General features: G+C 42.2%; 1 protein-coding gene across 1 annotated transcript in view; it reads right to left on the reverse strand.

The window, feature by feature from the left end:
* Positions 1 to 4,199, reverse strand: part of TMEM181 (transmembrane protein 181) — a 72,621-nt gene extending 68,422 nt beyond the window's left edge. The window contains exon 1 of the mRNA XM_036886801.2: positions 4,041 to 4,199. Coding sequence (XP_036742696.2) covers positions 4,041 to 4,171 — 131 coding nt within the window. The 5' untranslated portion in view covers positions 4,172 to 4,199. The remainder of the gene's footprint in view (positions 1 to 4,040) is intronic.
* Between the last annotated feature and the right edge of the window lie 12,112 nt (positions 4,200 to 16,311).

Consider the following 16,311-nt stretch of genomic DNA (forward strand, 5'->3'; position numbering starts at 1 on the left):
TTCTGTATAAGTGAAATCAAACAGTATGTACTCTTTGTGTCTGGCTTCTTTTGATCAGATTATATATGTATGAGACTTATCTTTATTGTTCTGTGTACTTATATGTTGTTTATTTTTATTGCTGAATATTATTCTGTTGTGCAATAAGCCAAATTTATACGTTCCCTTGTTGATGAGTATCTGGTTAATTTCCAGTTTAAGAATATTAAAAATTGTGCTACTATGAATATTTTAGTCCCTGTCTGCTCATGGACATATATATGCATTTCTGTAGGGTATATACCTAAGAGGAATTGATGGGACAAAGGGAATATGTATGTTCAATTTTAGGAGATAACTGCCAAAAAGTTTTCCACAGTGATTGTACCAGTTTACTTTCTGATCTGCAGTGTATGAAAGTTCCATGTCCTTAAGAACACATGTCTGTCTTCTTCATTATCACCATTTTAGTGGGGTATAGGGGGGATTCAAGCAGTTCTCCTATGGGCCTCAAGTTATTCCTTCTCTTTTAGAGAGTATAGAAAGCCAGCCAGTTCTGATGAATGTAAATGGGAAACAAGAGTCCACATGATTATTAGTGGCCAATTGCTACCAAGTAAAAAGAAAGGACATGATGACATCATTAAGCTGCTGGATCAACAGCTTGACATTATCTTATTGTTCTGGCAGGTTTCTTTGCTTTTTCTGTTATCTCTATCAGAAAGCATCTCCAGTGTTACCTTCATAAAACACTTGAGCCTCACAACATGCTTGCTTCATTTTTTTGCTATTGAAACTGATCCTCAGTGAAATACAATGATTTGCCCAAGGCCCAGGAGTGAGCAAAGGGTAGAGTGGAGACTAGGACCCAGAATTTCACAAGCCAAGCCCACCACTTTTCCACCACCGCATGCCAACACCCCCTTTCCTAGCAGGCAGTACAACTGTCATGTCTCAGTTTGTGAAAATGACTGTGAGTCCTTTGATCACATAACTGCCACTTTTTTTTCAGTGATGCTAAATTCTGTAGCTAATATGCAAATAGCTGTGCCAACGAAGGGAGGGGCCAGCTCTCTTTTGTAAACAGAGCATCAGCAGCTGCTTCCGCCTGTGCCTCACTAATAGGGAACTGTCAGCCACATGAGGCGGTCCCGTCCTCCAAGGAAAAAAGATTCGCGCCTTTTAGTCATACATCACTAATGAGGAAATGAAGATGGTGAGAACACAGGAATGAAAGTTATAGTAGCAAGTTCATCTTCTAGCTAAACAAATGCAGGAGCTGTAACTATCAGCTTCCCAACTTGGAAACCCAAGAGCATTTCACCTAGTTTTGCAAAAGTACTACCCATTGGTACAAAAATTCAATGGAGCAGAAGACAGTTCAAGTGACCTAAAACATCTCCCTATAAAACAGTCTTTATGATTCATCCTAAATGCTCTGCCGACACACAGTAACGCATTCTGCAGACTACTTGTTCCCACGGTGGTGGCAGAACTCATCACTATCCCCTTCTAACCATGATGAATTCATGGTCTTCAAGATCCAACCCATTAATGAAGTTGCTTCTAGAGCAAAAATTCAAATGCTTGCTGCTGGACAGGCAGTCAAACTGCTCATGTCCTTTCTCCCACTTAAAACTCTCCAATGGCTTCACACTGGAATTCTAATGAAATCCATATACCTTAGTCTAGCCTTCAAGGCTCCATATGACCATTATGCTCCAGACTTGCTGGTGTTCTGTCTGCTCCTTGAACATACAGTAGTCTCCCCTTATTGGCAGTTTCATTTTTCAGGGTTTCAGTTACCTGTGGTCAACTGTAATCCAGAAGCAGATGATCCTCCCTCTGACATATGGTCAGAAGGTCAGAAGTAGCCAAACACTACCTCACGGTGCCCCATTACTCACTGCCTACGTCATTCCCTCACTTCATCTCATCACATGGGCATTTTATCATCCTACATCATCACAAGAAGGGTGAGTACCTTCCTGAGTGACAAAATATGATATTCTGAGAGAAAACACATTCACATAACATTTATTATACTGTTATAATTCTATTTTTAGTTATTGTTATTAATCTCTTTATGCCTAGTTTATAAATCAAACCTTAGCACAGGTATATATGAATAGGAAAAAACATAGTATATATAGGGTTCAGTACTACCTATGGTGAGGTATCCTCTGGGGACCTTGGAACACATCCCCTGCAGATACTGGAGACTACTGCACCACGTTTTTATGGCCTCAGGGACTTTGCACTTGTCCTTTCTCTTCTGAAACTTTTCTCCCCATATCTTTGTCTAGTGAACAACTCATTTGTCAGTTCTCAGTCAAATGTCAGCTTCTCAAAGAGCCTTCCCTGGCCACTTTTTCTGAAGTAGCACCCCTATCGCTCTTTGTCATGTCACCTGGTTTGTTACCTTCCCCGCATTCACTGCAATATGAAATCACTTGTTTATTACCTATAAACCCCATGACATCAGGAACCCTGTGCCCCCTAGAATGATAGCAGGAACATAGGAGGTGCTCAATAACTACTGATTGAATAAAGGGGGGTACAGTTGTGGATTAATCAGTGACGTGGCTTTGTTCTCTTCTCTGCTGCTTGAATTAAGACCATTGAGCTATTCACTAGTTCCTTTGCCAAATAAATAGTCCCAAGAAAAATAATATATGGAAAAAAACAGCTGGGGGAAAAATAATGGGAAAGGAGATTGGAATATATGATTTTAATAAGGTTTGAAACTATCTGTGGTTTGTTGTTTTGTTCGACCATACTGCCAGGTCTTCCAGGAGGATGCACTAGACAGATTGTGGGACTCCTTCAAAAGCTATGCCTAGAATCTTGGGACTCGATTGCTTTTTAAATGGCTCTTTCACTCAGTAATTTTGTGAGCAATATATTAGTCAGCAATATATTGTTGATTAGTCCGTGGGAAGCCATGGGGCTTTTGCAAAGAACTGATCAGTGTGATACATGTTCTTCTAAACACATACGATTATGAGCACAGAGTGGGTTGTACAAAAATGACTACCACCATTTCAATGACAACTGTGTCACCACACACCTGCATCCCTAACACAGAGTGAGTAAACCAGTGCTCGCCATCAGAAACCTCACCTTCCACAGACCTTTTCACTCAAGCTTCCCTTTTTACACATGAGGAAGCTTGAAGCGCAGGGTTAGCAGGTAACCTTCTAAGGGTCACCAAGCTTATCAGTGACAAAATTAATCTCGGCTCCCTCCTGACTCCTGGTGGGATCCTTTCATTACTCCACATCAGGTGACTCCAGCCATTGGCAATCGACACACTTCCCATCACAGCAGCCAAGCCCAGGGAGGAGGGGACGGGTGCCCTGAGGCAGGGTCTCCAGGTCCCCATAGCTCTCACTTCGGCCACAGGAGAGGGACAGAGATGAACACAGAAAAGCCCAGACCAAGAGCTCCTTGGGGTACTGACGCATGGCTTCCCGTAACATCTCCACCAAGGGGCCCCCCAGCCCTGAGGGCCATTTGCCTCCAACTCTCAGCAGCAACCCAGCTTCAGAGATTTCCACAGAAGCCCAGGGGCCGGAGCACCTCAGAGGAGAGGCCAGCACCCCGCCCGCCTGACGCTCGAGGAGTGATCGTCTCCCCAACCAGGGCTCGGCAAGGCCCGAGAGGGCCCGCGGGGCGGCAGGCAGGCGTGAGCGGGGGACTGGCAGCAAAAGAGGGGGAAACGGAGGGGCAAAGCAGCGACGACGCAGGCCCGTGGGTCCCTTTCCGGGATTGGAGGATCTCAGCTCAGGTTTCTGGGGAATGGAAAATAGCTCTTCAACCCAGCTCCCTGTATTTGCCCTCGACCCTCGGAAGGCTAACCGGCAGCTAACACCCAAGAAACATCCCCTCCACCCCTGCCGCCCCGAGCCCGGGCTCGACACCCGCTGGTACGAGCGGGCGACCCCGCGGCGAGACCCCGCCAAGCCCGGGGGCGCAGCCGGGTCCCGGGCGGCGGCGGCGGCGGGGTGCGGCCCAAGCCCGGGATCTGCGCCTCTCCCAGCGGCCCGCGCCTCCCCTACCTGTAGTAGCGGTCATCTTTGAAAGGCGTGAGGTCCTCCTTCAGCTCTCGGTACGCCTCCTGCAGCCGCCGGCACAGGTGCTTGAGCTCGCTGCAGAGCGGAGGCTCCAACGCAGGGTACTCAGCGTCCATGCCCGCGCCGCGCCCGCCCGCCCGCGCCGAGCACGGCGCCCCCTCCTCCCGCCGCTCCGCCCTTTGTGTTGCTTGGCGCGCCCCCCCCTTCTCCTCCAGCCGCGGGGATCAGGGGCCGCCGGCGCGCCGGGCGGGGCCGAGGAGGGGGGCGGGGCAGGTGGCGGGCGAGGAGGAGGAAGGGGGTCGGGGGCGCTCTGGGCGCCGAGGAGAGACACGGGCCGCGGCCCGGGGATGGGGTGGAGTCCCGGCCCCTCCGCGCCCTGGGGACCATCAGCCTCCGCCCTGGGGAGGGAAAAGCAGCGGGGGAGTCCAACCCAAGGTCATCCGCAGCCTAGGACAGAGATAAAACGAGCCACCATCACTACTACTCGTACTAGGAAAGGGGAAGAAACTGGGAGTGACAGAAGGAAAACGGGGTCTGGGACAGACTGAGAGCCCTTTCTTGCCGGGAAGGTCAAAGGCTGGAGCAGCTCCCGAGTTCAGCACCACGGAAAGCTCCAGGGCCGATTTCCACAACCCACCCCCACCCCCTCCCACCCACTTGCTTCCAATAGCCTAATGCAAAAACATCTAAAACCAAGTCCATTACGTCTGTGTCATAATAATTATTTTTTAGCAATAGAGGAACCAGCGTCTTAATGATACCTCCTTCCATAGATTCTATAACCACGCGGGGTGGGGGAGCGGGTGGACATGTAGTCAGCGCAAGGGAGTTTCTCATCCTGTACCGGCTCTGCCGAGTAGTGAGTAAAATAAAAACTTACAAATCAGCATGTTTCCATGGGACTACTTACCGAAGATGGTGATGGTGTCATCTCCTCCTGTGAATTTTTCCAGTAATTTGGACAGACAATTGTTTCTGATGATTGCAGTGTGGTTTCACCTGAATCCAGGACAGGTTCCATGCAAGGTTCATCTTGTATGCATTAGAGGAAACTTTGTTACAAATATATTTTGGGGGGGCTCAGGTTACACTATTGAATCTAAATTATAGAATAAGAGTACCAGGAATCTGTATTTGTCAAAGCTCCCCAGGTGAATCTAATAATCACGTTTAGATATTCTCAGAATTCCCATGTTTTATCTATGCTCTAATATCACCCAGCCTATCTTGCTCTTTATGGTTATATTCATGTTTATTTCCTCCCTCCCCTTACATTTTGGAACAACATTTTTTTTCTGCTAGCCAAGCTGTCCTGTGAAGTCTTGCAAATATTCCCATAACTTCTGATCACCCTGTACTCTGCACAGTTATATTTTAGCCTTAAACATTCATTAATGTGAGCACTTATATTCGATCACCTCAAGAGGACAAAGAATGGAGCTCAAACTGGCTATACCCAAAATATAGCGCAGAGAAAGGAAGAAGTCTTTCAGAAAACACATATGCCAACTTGCTTTCTGAAAGGAGAGAGACTGTGAGACCAACATCAGCTATATTTCAAATATTTTATGATTGGCTACAGAGAGCTTATCAGGTACATGTACATTATCTTTAGGGGAAATATTAATCAGTCAATCTCAAAGATATACAGAACACTTAATCCTCTGGGAGGCCTTCCTTCCTTCTCCAGCCTAAGCTTTTTTTTCCCATTGACCTACAACAGCCCCAAGTAGATAATGCAAGTCTTCTGGCTCCAGCATGCAGGTTACTAAATCTATTTTGTTACCTCTTTAACCACAAAGAGCTAAAAATGCTAGATAAAATATCACATGTACATCTGCACATACATATATGACTGCAAATATTTTGCACAGCTGAGCCATATAGTATAATTATTTTTCCTTTTCTGTACATTTCCTCTAGAATTAATGTCATTTTTATTGCTTAGTTTCTATGTATTGGTCATTAATTCAACCTCAGATTTCCCATCAATTGCCTAATTCCTCTCTTAAGAAATTCATACACATGATGCATTCTACCATTTTCTTGTTTGTAGAATCTCTTCATGGCCTTCTGACCACCTGTGGAATGGATGCCCTATGCCTGGTGCATGGCTGTCATCTAACAATCTCTCCACCATCGCCCTGGGGTTTCTCTCCTGTTCTGTGTGGATCCCATGTCTTTCTCTTTATTGGTGGAACATCTTACTGGAGGCTTCTGAGAAAAGGGTGCATGTAATACAAATTTTTTGAGGTCTTAAATGTAGGAAAATGCCATTATTTTACCCTTACTTTATTGCTAGTATGGCAAGGAATAGAACCCTGGGCTGCAGATAATTTTACCTCTAAATTTTGAAGACATATCTCCATTGTCTCAGTTTCTAGTGTTGCTGTTGTGAAATCCAAAGCCATTATCAATTCTGATCCTTTTTATACAGATCAATTTTTTTTTCTCTCTGAAGCATGCAGGTGTTTCATTTTTTCCGCCAAGTGATGACATTTCAAAATCATACAGAACTGTTCTCATCCATTGAACTTGAATTTTGGAGTAGGGTTTTTTTTTTTCCTGGCAATCAAACTACTTCAATATGGGGGATTTTTCTTTATTTTTTTCCTTGATAATGTCTTTCCTTCTGTTATTTCTTCCTGGAACTCTTATTAATTGGAAGTTGCTCATCCTGAACTGGTCCTCTAATTTCTTTACTAGTTTTCATTTCTTTGTCTATTTACTTTACTTTTATTCATTATCTTCTAGTCTTTCTGTTAAGATTTTTCTTTCTACTATTGTGTTTTTAGTTTCCCAGAGCTTTGATTAGTTCACAGAATGTTCCTTCTTACAGAAATCCTGTTCTTGTTTCATAGATGCAACTATTCTGATTCTGTAGAGAAGGACCAACTGCCAAACACACAAGTAAGGCCATCCTGAATGTTCCAGCTCCTGCCCTGCTCTCCCCTGGAGGCAGCCACATAAGTAACACTAGTAACCCTGTACATAGCAGAAGAAATGCCCACCTAACCTCAGCATACTGACAGAATCATGATATTGTTGATGTTTTAAGCTATCCGATTTTGAGACAATACGTTTTGCCACAACAGAAAACTAACACAACTACTCTGATTCTGTAGAGGACTTTTCATTTCTTACTAGAAGGTAAAGGACTGCTTGCCAGCATTCTGGAAACAGAATGGTGGAAGAAGGATGGAAAGGTCCTTATATGTACTTCATATTCACCTCATCCCCCTTGTTTTGGCTATCTATTGCGGTGTTGCAAAACATATTTTAAAATCACAATCATATATTTACTCATTCACAGTTTGAACTAGGCTTAGCAAACCCAGCTTGTTTATTCCATATGATATAAGCTGGGGTGGCTCAGCTAGAGCTGAAGGATCCAGTTCTGTGATGGCTCGCTCACATGGCTGACAATTTGATGCTGGGAGCTCAGCTGGGCTGTTGGGTCTTTCTTCTGAGACTGCTCTTTCCAAACAGCCTCTCTTCAGTGTAGGCCTCTCCATGCAGCTGTGTGGGCTTCCTCACAGAATGGCAGTTCATTCTCAGGAAACAATGGAAGCTGACAGCTCTTCCTAATGCTAATGCCAGTGCTTAGAAGTCCCAGGACATCACTTTCTCTGTATCCTATAAGTCAAAGCAGTATAGGTCCAGCCCAGATTCAATGGAGTTAATATTACTCCATTGGGAGTAGCATCATAACCATATAGGGAAGAGCAGAATTGTTTGGGGCTATCTTCGAAAGTTATCTTCTATACTAATTTCAGCACGATTTTCCAGCCCATGATCATGGCCAGTATGTCCCAGACCAGATACCCTCTACTTTAAAATCTCTAGGGAGTCACCCTCCAGTTTCCTGCCAGTGTTAGGGAAGGGAAATTGCCTAGTTGTACAGAGTAGAAAAAGATTTGGAAATGTAATGACGTCTTAGACTTTCAATCTACCCTCCTGCTTTTTAAAAAGGGATCATTATCTTACAGCAATGCTCTTACATAACTGTGAGAAAGCAAGCAAGCAAGCACATGTGCTGGGTTGTGGCTAAGAGGACAGGTTCTAACCAGAAAGATGAGGGACGCTGCCACTTCTTTAGCACCGTGAGCTAAGCCGAATACTCAATTATCTCTAAATTTTGGTTCCTTTCATATGTAAAGTGGGAATGGTAATACTGGCTGCACCATGGGTTTGTGGGGAAGATTGTGTAGAGCACTTACTACACTGCCTGGTCCATAGTGAGTGCTCATTAACGATTAACTTCCACAGGGGCATTTACATATTTCTTCCCCCATGGTTACTGATACCCATTCTTTCTCATTAGAGAAACTTACATAACACAGAGAAGCTTAGGCAAGAGAATGAAAATCATTCATACATCCACCACTGAGAGAGAATCACTGTTAACATTATGAAGTATTTTTCTTATAATATGTGTAATCCATTATATTATAGTCTGAGTCCCTTTAGTGATTGGTTGAGATCTCTCCATATCTTATAGACTAATTGGAAAGGTACAAACTCAAGCCATCTTAACAGGTTTACTAGAGAAACCCTCCCTGCCAACATTAATAACCAGCACCTCACTGCAATGTGATAGCAGAAACAAACTTCTCTACAGCCTGGACACAGGTAGGTTTAGAATTGGTGATTTCCGTTCAAAGAATTCATTAGTCCTGCAATCTCCTTATAATTTATGCAGATGTCAGCAACCTGGTCAACTCTCACTTGCCACTCTGTTTATTCAACTTCTTGTTTAAGAATAAGACAGAACAAAAGTTCACCTTGGAGCTGGGGCAGAGTGTGTGGAAGTGGCCTCCTCATTCTGTGCCCAGTCCTTGTGCACCTTTCCTTAGAAGCCACACCCAGAGCTTTCTGTTGTTTCCTAAACTCTGTTTCCCTCAGTCTTTAATGTTTTATACACTTGGAAAAATATTCATATAAACTACTTGGAATCCAGCTTATTCACTCATGAATGGAAGTGAAACATCATTATACAAAGCCTTCTTAAGTATCATTTTTAATGTTGCATAGTGTTCTAGCTCAGGAGTATACTGCAATGCACTAAATCATTTCCCCTATTATTGGCCATTTTGTTCTTTTGGTTCTTTCCCTATTTATTATAAATAATGCTACAATGAATATCTTCATGCACAAATATTTGAGTTTCAGATTATATCCTTAGGATCAAAAGTGAAATTACTGGGTCAAAAGAGTGTAAACATTAAGGAAAAAACATTTTTAACATGAAAAACTTCAAACATATAAAGAGAAGAGTTAATGAATCCTCTGTGACTATCAACTAGCTCCAAGTTGCAATTTGCATTTTAAAGAGGATGCTTGTTAAATCAAAATAATGAATCTCTAATGGTGGAACAGCTACTGATTTAATATTTTTTTGTAGCAGAGGGACCTTCCTATTAATGTCTATCAAATCATACAAAGCAGATAGCCAGTTGCTCTACCCAAAAGGCTGCCTCTTCGTTCTTGAAAATAGTGTCAGCCACAAAGCAGGTGTTCAACAAATACTGCTGACTGACTGAATAACTTAACATTCCTTGAACTTTACCTAGAAACAGACATACAGCCAGGGATAAGGGAGATGAAAGGAATTAAGCAAATAGTAATGAAAATTAGTCTGTGGGCTACAAAATCAAATAGGTAAGTGCTCACCCATTATATTATTCATATCTAACGTGTAATGTGATTACAGTGAACCCAAGTCCACTTCAGGTAGTGAAGTGAGCATAGAGGCATGTAAGTTGTACAAGGTCATATGTTTTCTTTCCACCCGGATAGCACTCAAGCATTATGTTGGAGACAGGCAATCAAGCAATAGGTCTGAGCCACTACAGCAGACTAACAAATTTGCATAATCCTATCAGTCAAATGCTGTCTTGAGGATTCTTGGGAAGTTCTGGGTTCCTTTCCTGATTTAGTTCAATCTGGTGAAAATATCCTATTATACTTGCAGGGCAGACTTCTAGACTTAATCAAACCCTTGGGGTCTGTATACACATGTATTTCCTGCTAGTCTGTGAACTCCTGCAAGGCAGGAACTGATTTTTACTCCATTTAAAAATTTCTGTGCTTAATATTGTCTGGGACATAATGGGAAGTTAATGTGTATTAAGTTTAAAATAACATGAAAGTGCCCACTTCTGCCCCAATGTTCAATTAAAAATTAAGATCATGTTTTGAAAAATATTTAAGACCAGCAACTTTTATACATTGTCTAAGTGAGACACATTGTCCATTCAAATGAAAATTAACTGAATATATAGTTTGTAAATCTTTTATCATTTTATGCATCTTTAAATGTGTTGGTAGCAAAGAAGACACGCTACTGACAATTAATCCTTTGCTTCCCTGTCTTTTTGAAATATGAAATCCTCAGAGACCTCAGAGAGATATTCATTTACATTCCAGAGACCTTCCCTAAGGTTACTGGCTGGTTTATTTGTTGATTAGATTTTAAAGGGCATTTTTCCTTCTGAGAACATAAGGGACTTTGCAAGGAATCACCAAATCAAAAATACTCTTCAGATTATTTTCATCCTCCAAGAGGGATAAAATAAAGGAAAGTCATAAGAAAATCTAATTAGAAGATAAGGGCAATGAATATGGCTGGTATAACGTATTGTGGCTGAATTACAGCCACACACACAATCCTTCCTCATCCCTTCCCAGAAGCCATGCAATGTGTTCCTTCTTCTTCTGGCTTTGGACTCCCTGGATATACACTATTAATGGTAATTTTACTATCAACAATTATACTTGATCCATTTTATTGAGCACCTACTGTGTGCTAGACACTGTGATAAGCACTTGCATTATACTTAGTACTCTCAACAGTTTTATAAGGTGGTATATTAGTCAGGCTCTCCAGAGAAACAGAAATAATAGGAACCAATAGAAGATAGATAAATATATAGATATTTTTATAGGGAACAGGCTCACTTGATTACAGCAGCTGAGAAGTCCCACTGTCTGCCTTCTGCACACTGGAGACCCAGGATAGCCAGTGGTATTGTTTAGTCCAAGTCTGAAGGCCTAAGAACCAAAAAAACTGATGTAAGTCCCAGTCTTTGAGCCAGAGAAGAAAAGGTTTTCCAGCTCAAACAGTGCGGCAGGAAAAAAGGGGCAAATAACCACTTCCTCTGGCTTTTGTTCTATTCAGGCCCTCCACAGACTGGATGATGCCCACCCACACTGGGGAGGGCAGTCTACTTTACTGAGACCACCAATTCAAATGCCGATGTCACCCAGAGACAACCTCACAGACACACCTAGAAATAATGTTTAATTTCCCCATGGCCAGTTTGACATATAAAGTAACCACCACAGATGGCTACTACTGTTATCACCATTTTGAAATAATTGAAGCTTAGAGGGCTTGACTATCTGCTTATAATTCCATTTGATTCCAATGCTACTGTGTCTGAGTTCAGAGAATTGACTTTTACTCAATATCCAGTACAGCCTCTATGAGGCACCCCGTTAAAAACCAATTGTGTACGGACACTGAGGTATTCCATTAAGAAACAGTTCTGTTTTCCTGATTTCATGTAGCATCACAAGACCCATTGAAGACTTTCCCTGTGTTTAAGGACAAGTGAGGTTAAGATTTCTAGAGTCCTATTACAGTTGTAATAGTAATATTTATGCAAATGTATTCAAGAATGGTAGTATTCATGTCTTCCAGCTTGCCAATCTCATGGCACTGCCTCCTATTGACCAAAACTGGCAGGAAGGAAGCCAGGGATCCAGGGAGCCATGGTGGTATAGTCCATAGGTGTCAGCCTGTTGGGACACAGAACTAGATGGAGGAGGAGGAACAGGGATCTGGGGAAGGAGGCAACAAGAGAATAACCAGCACACCCCGCTCATGGCATCTTCCTCTGGTGTCAGCAAGTCTATGAGATTTGCTGCTTGATGGTAGAGAGTAGACACGACTTAAGAGAAAAAAATCCAGCCCCAGGCATAGCTTTGGGTCCAAGGGAAGGTGTTATCTGAGCCAGGGCAGCACTGAAGGCCAAGGTGAGCTATTGCCCAATTTCACAGATTTGTGCTAGAGAGTTTGAAGAAAAGTCTCAGAAGCTATCAAATGCAAGGCTAGAAGATCAGCTCTGTGAAGGACAAGGAGGCTGAGGCCCACCACGGCAAGGCGGCTGAATAAGACAGTGCAGCGGGCAGCACAGACCCAGTCCTCCTGACTCTTGATGCAGGGTCATTGCTCATCTTCTTCTAAAAAGGACTCGACACAGATCTGGTCCCATAAGCCTTCACATTCTTCTTCACCATCAACAACCACTTCTGGAAATTTCACAGAAAGCCACATGTTTTCCTAAAGTTTCCCTCACATTTAATTTTAACACATTTCAGCCACAAGCAACATAAAAATGACACTCTGTGTCTTATAATGAATTAACAGTGATGCTTTGTGATAAATTAACCAGGTTAGGGAAATTTTGCCTAACCATGTTTTATAGAAGGACTAACTCTTTGGTTCATAGACGGAATCACCGAGACACCGGCAGGCAAGGAGGTGATAAGGGAATCACCATCGCACACTCAGCTCTCCAGGGGAGCTCTGTGGCTGCCTTGCGGCAGGAAAGGGCCGGCTTCTGATATAAGTGCGTAGTGCTGAGATGATGTGTCACTGAAAGCAGACAAAGATGAAGAAAATAGCCTTTGTATAGCTATGCTTTAATTGATCATTTGTAAGTAACAATTTTGAAATAGAGCGATAAAGATGTTCTTCCACCCATTTAATTTAAATGCCATTGAGCTAATTTGTCCTTACACAGCTGAGACTCAGAGATTGATTCATGCCACCATCAGCTAAGACGTCACTCAGCAAGACCAGACGCTCTGATTTCACCATATTCGTTAAGTGAGATTCTGGGCTCAGAGATGAATCACATAAAACAGATGAAGCGCCCTGGCTTCATGGTTTACTGATCATTTCTCATCAGCCATTGCCAACTGTCTACTGCTCTCTCTCCCATGTTGAAACACCCTAGCCACTCATCAGAATCCACAGGCGGCTGCACCAATGACATTGGGACTTTGTTGCTTGATCTTCATTGGGGCAGAACCAGGCGCTTTAATTTCATCTTAATATTAATAAACATTAAATACCCATTTGTCCAAGACAATATGAGAAGCAAGATATTTGAAATAGAGTAGGAGTCACTCCCTGACCACTAGGATTCATAGTCTGGTGGCTATGAATCTGATTCATGTAAACAGATCCAAGCCAGGTGATTAAGTCTGTAGGACATTAAGTCCAGCATACAAAGGAGTAGATGCGGGTGTTGAGAAATGAAGAATGGTGAGTTCACTAAATAGATAAGGGGAGGAGAAATTCGAAGGGAAGGGGAGCAGTATGTGTAACAAAGCTCATGTGAGGGTGCTGTGTTTAGGAACTAGTAATAACCCACCACAGGAGGCTGCCAGGTTTGCTTGGGAGTGGCAACTGATGACTGATCAAGTAGGCAGAGGACAGAGCACGGGGCACTTCTGGGTTCCTATAAGGAGTTTGGACCTTACCCCAAATGCAGTAGGAGCCATGTAAGGGCTTTGGGCAGGAGAGTGACTGATTAAATGAGTTTAGAAAGAAGCTTCAGGGAGCAGGAGAATAGAGGTAAGGAGCCGAGTTACGAGGCTGTTAGAAGCGATGACAGCTAGAGCCAGTGCACAGTGGCAGAGGGAGGGAGGGAATGCAGGAAGACAATTAGAAGGTGGAATTTACAAGCTTGGAATCTGGGCCGGAACGGAGCAGAAAAGTCTTGGGTGATTCAATTCCATGGCTTGGGTGGCTGACAGCGCAGGGCTAGGTGTTGGGGCAGGGCTAGGTGTTGGGGATGATGGTGACTTGAGCTTTGGACACCACAGGCTAGCACATGGGTACCAAACGAGACAAGGACCAAATCAAAAAGGAAATTACAAGCCACCTCACTTAAGAAATGCCAGGCACATTTTCATTTAATTTACCTTTCTCCTTCCCTCTAGGAAATTGCTATTTCAAGAGACTTTACTCATACATTAATGCCCTAAGCCATTTCTTTGCTTAATTGGTTAATCATTTTGAAATATTGGGGGAAAATTTCCCTTATTTTTTGTGCTGTTCTTGATGCAATGGCAATAGGTATGACATACTTTTTAATTTAAACTGCATTATTAACATCGTCTCCATCACTTCCTTAAATCTAGAGCCTAGACTTGAAACGATCAACAAAGCTAAATCAACCCAGGATTTATGGCTTTTGTTGATTTCCATGGTGTAAATATTCCCACCAGAGCCAATTTCAAGCAACCAACATAATGAATATTCTATAAGTATAGATAGATCACTGCTTCACCTACAGTGCCAGGCCATGCTGCCTGAGAGCGGATCTCAGTAAGAAATTAGTAACACAGTTCCACCACCATGATTCAGCCCATGAGGCTGCCCACCTCTGGTGTGGCTGATGTTTGTATAAAACAGGAGGGATAAGTTACTTAAAAGTTGATGGCACTCATCAGTAAAACCATTTGGCTTGGTATTTTCTTCATAGGAATATTTTCTAATAATGATTATATTTCTAAGTTTTCACATCTAATGGCATACAATTGTTGATAGCGTTCTTACTCTTAGCTTTAAAAAAAATCTCTAAATGAAGTTATGTCCCATTTTCATTCCTAATATCATCTATTTGTGCTTTCTCTTTTTTCTTCATATATCATTCCCAGATATGTCAAATTCATGAATCTTTCCCAAAAATGAACTTCTGATTATCATGGGCTCTCCTGAGTGTATTTTTGGCTTTTATGTTGATTAAATTCTTTTTATATTTGTTTCCTTCTCCTTTTAAAAAAATTATTCTGCTGCTACTTTTCCAATGCCTGAAGATGTATAGTTCACTTATTTTCAGTTTTTGCTTTTATGTGAAAACAAGCATTTATGGCTATATATTTATCACCAAGTGCTATTTTCATGGCATTTCACAAGTTTTGATTATCCTATTATACATTTCTTCTTTGACCTATGGGTTATTAGACTGCCTTTCAAACTTTCAATAATTTAGATATTTCTACTTGTCCTGTTATTATTTATACCTTAATTGCAATGTGTTCCACGAACAGTCTATATGGTACAGATTCTTTGAACTTTGTTGATACTCTATGGCTTCATATATGATCAATTTTTATAAATGTTTCATGTGTGTTTCAAAAGATTTTGTATTCTCTAGTTGTTGGGTGCCAAGTTTTATTTATGTCTATGAAATTAGTTTTGATTGTTAGATCTATCTATAATTGAAAGAAGTATGTTCTAAGATCCCACCAGTATGTGAATTTGTCAATAAATTCCTATAGCTCTATCAATTTTGATTTATATATTTTGAGGCTATTTAAAAACTTTTGTTATGGAAATGTTCATATATACTCAGAAACAGCTTCTCATAAGATGAATTCCCTCACCCATGTATCCATCATCTCTCACCCAGCTTCAATTATTAACCTGTTGTCATTCTTGTTTCACCTATTCCTCCTACCATTTTGTTATTGGGAGATTTTAAAGGAAATCCCAGATATAATACTTTACTCCAATACTTTAGTATGTGTCCCTAATAGGTAAGGACTTAAAACATATATAAAGAAAATATGTTGAGGAGGACTTAAAACATATATAAAGAAAATATGTTGAGGTCACTACGTGAAGTGCCTGCAAGTGAGGAATTGCTCAGTCTAATGAGTTGAACATCCATGGTTTTGTAGACTTTTGGGAAGTTGACCCCTACCTGGATCAGCCTTTTCTGGCAGAACAGAGTCAAGGTGTGTGAAGCAGCTGCTAGGATCCCCTGTATCCAGTGGGTGCTCAGGAAGCGTTTGTGATAACAACTACCTAAGCCCTGGAATCTTTAGGCATGGCCTTGGGAAGTCAAGCTTGCTCAACAGCTAGCAGCCTTGTAGGGTAAATACCCTGACCGGGCCCAGTCTTGATACTGTCCTTGTTCTTTTCCTGCCATGCTGAGCACTTGGCAGAGACTAAGCACAGCCCTGTGGCCATGTTGGGAAGTGGGAGTAACAAGGGAAGAGTTGATGCCAAATACTACCTTTGGTCAAATCCACGCATATAGCCAAACTTTCTAATTCATACCAGAATTTGCTGAATGAGACATTGCTTGTGACAAGTGGTATCTCAGATGGGTGTTAGATAAACCTTATTTGTTATAGAGATTTTCTACATACTGAGGCCTTTTCATGGAGT

The sequence above is a fragment of the Manis pentadactyla genome, chromosome 12 (assembly GCF_030020395.1).
Source record: "Manis pentadactyla isolate mManPen7 chromosome 12, mManPen7.hap1, whole genome shotgun sequence".
Lineage (NCBI taxonomy): Eukaryota > Metazoa > Chordata > Mammalia > Pholidota > Manidae > Manis > Manis pentadactyla.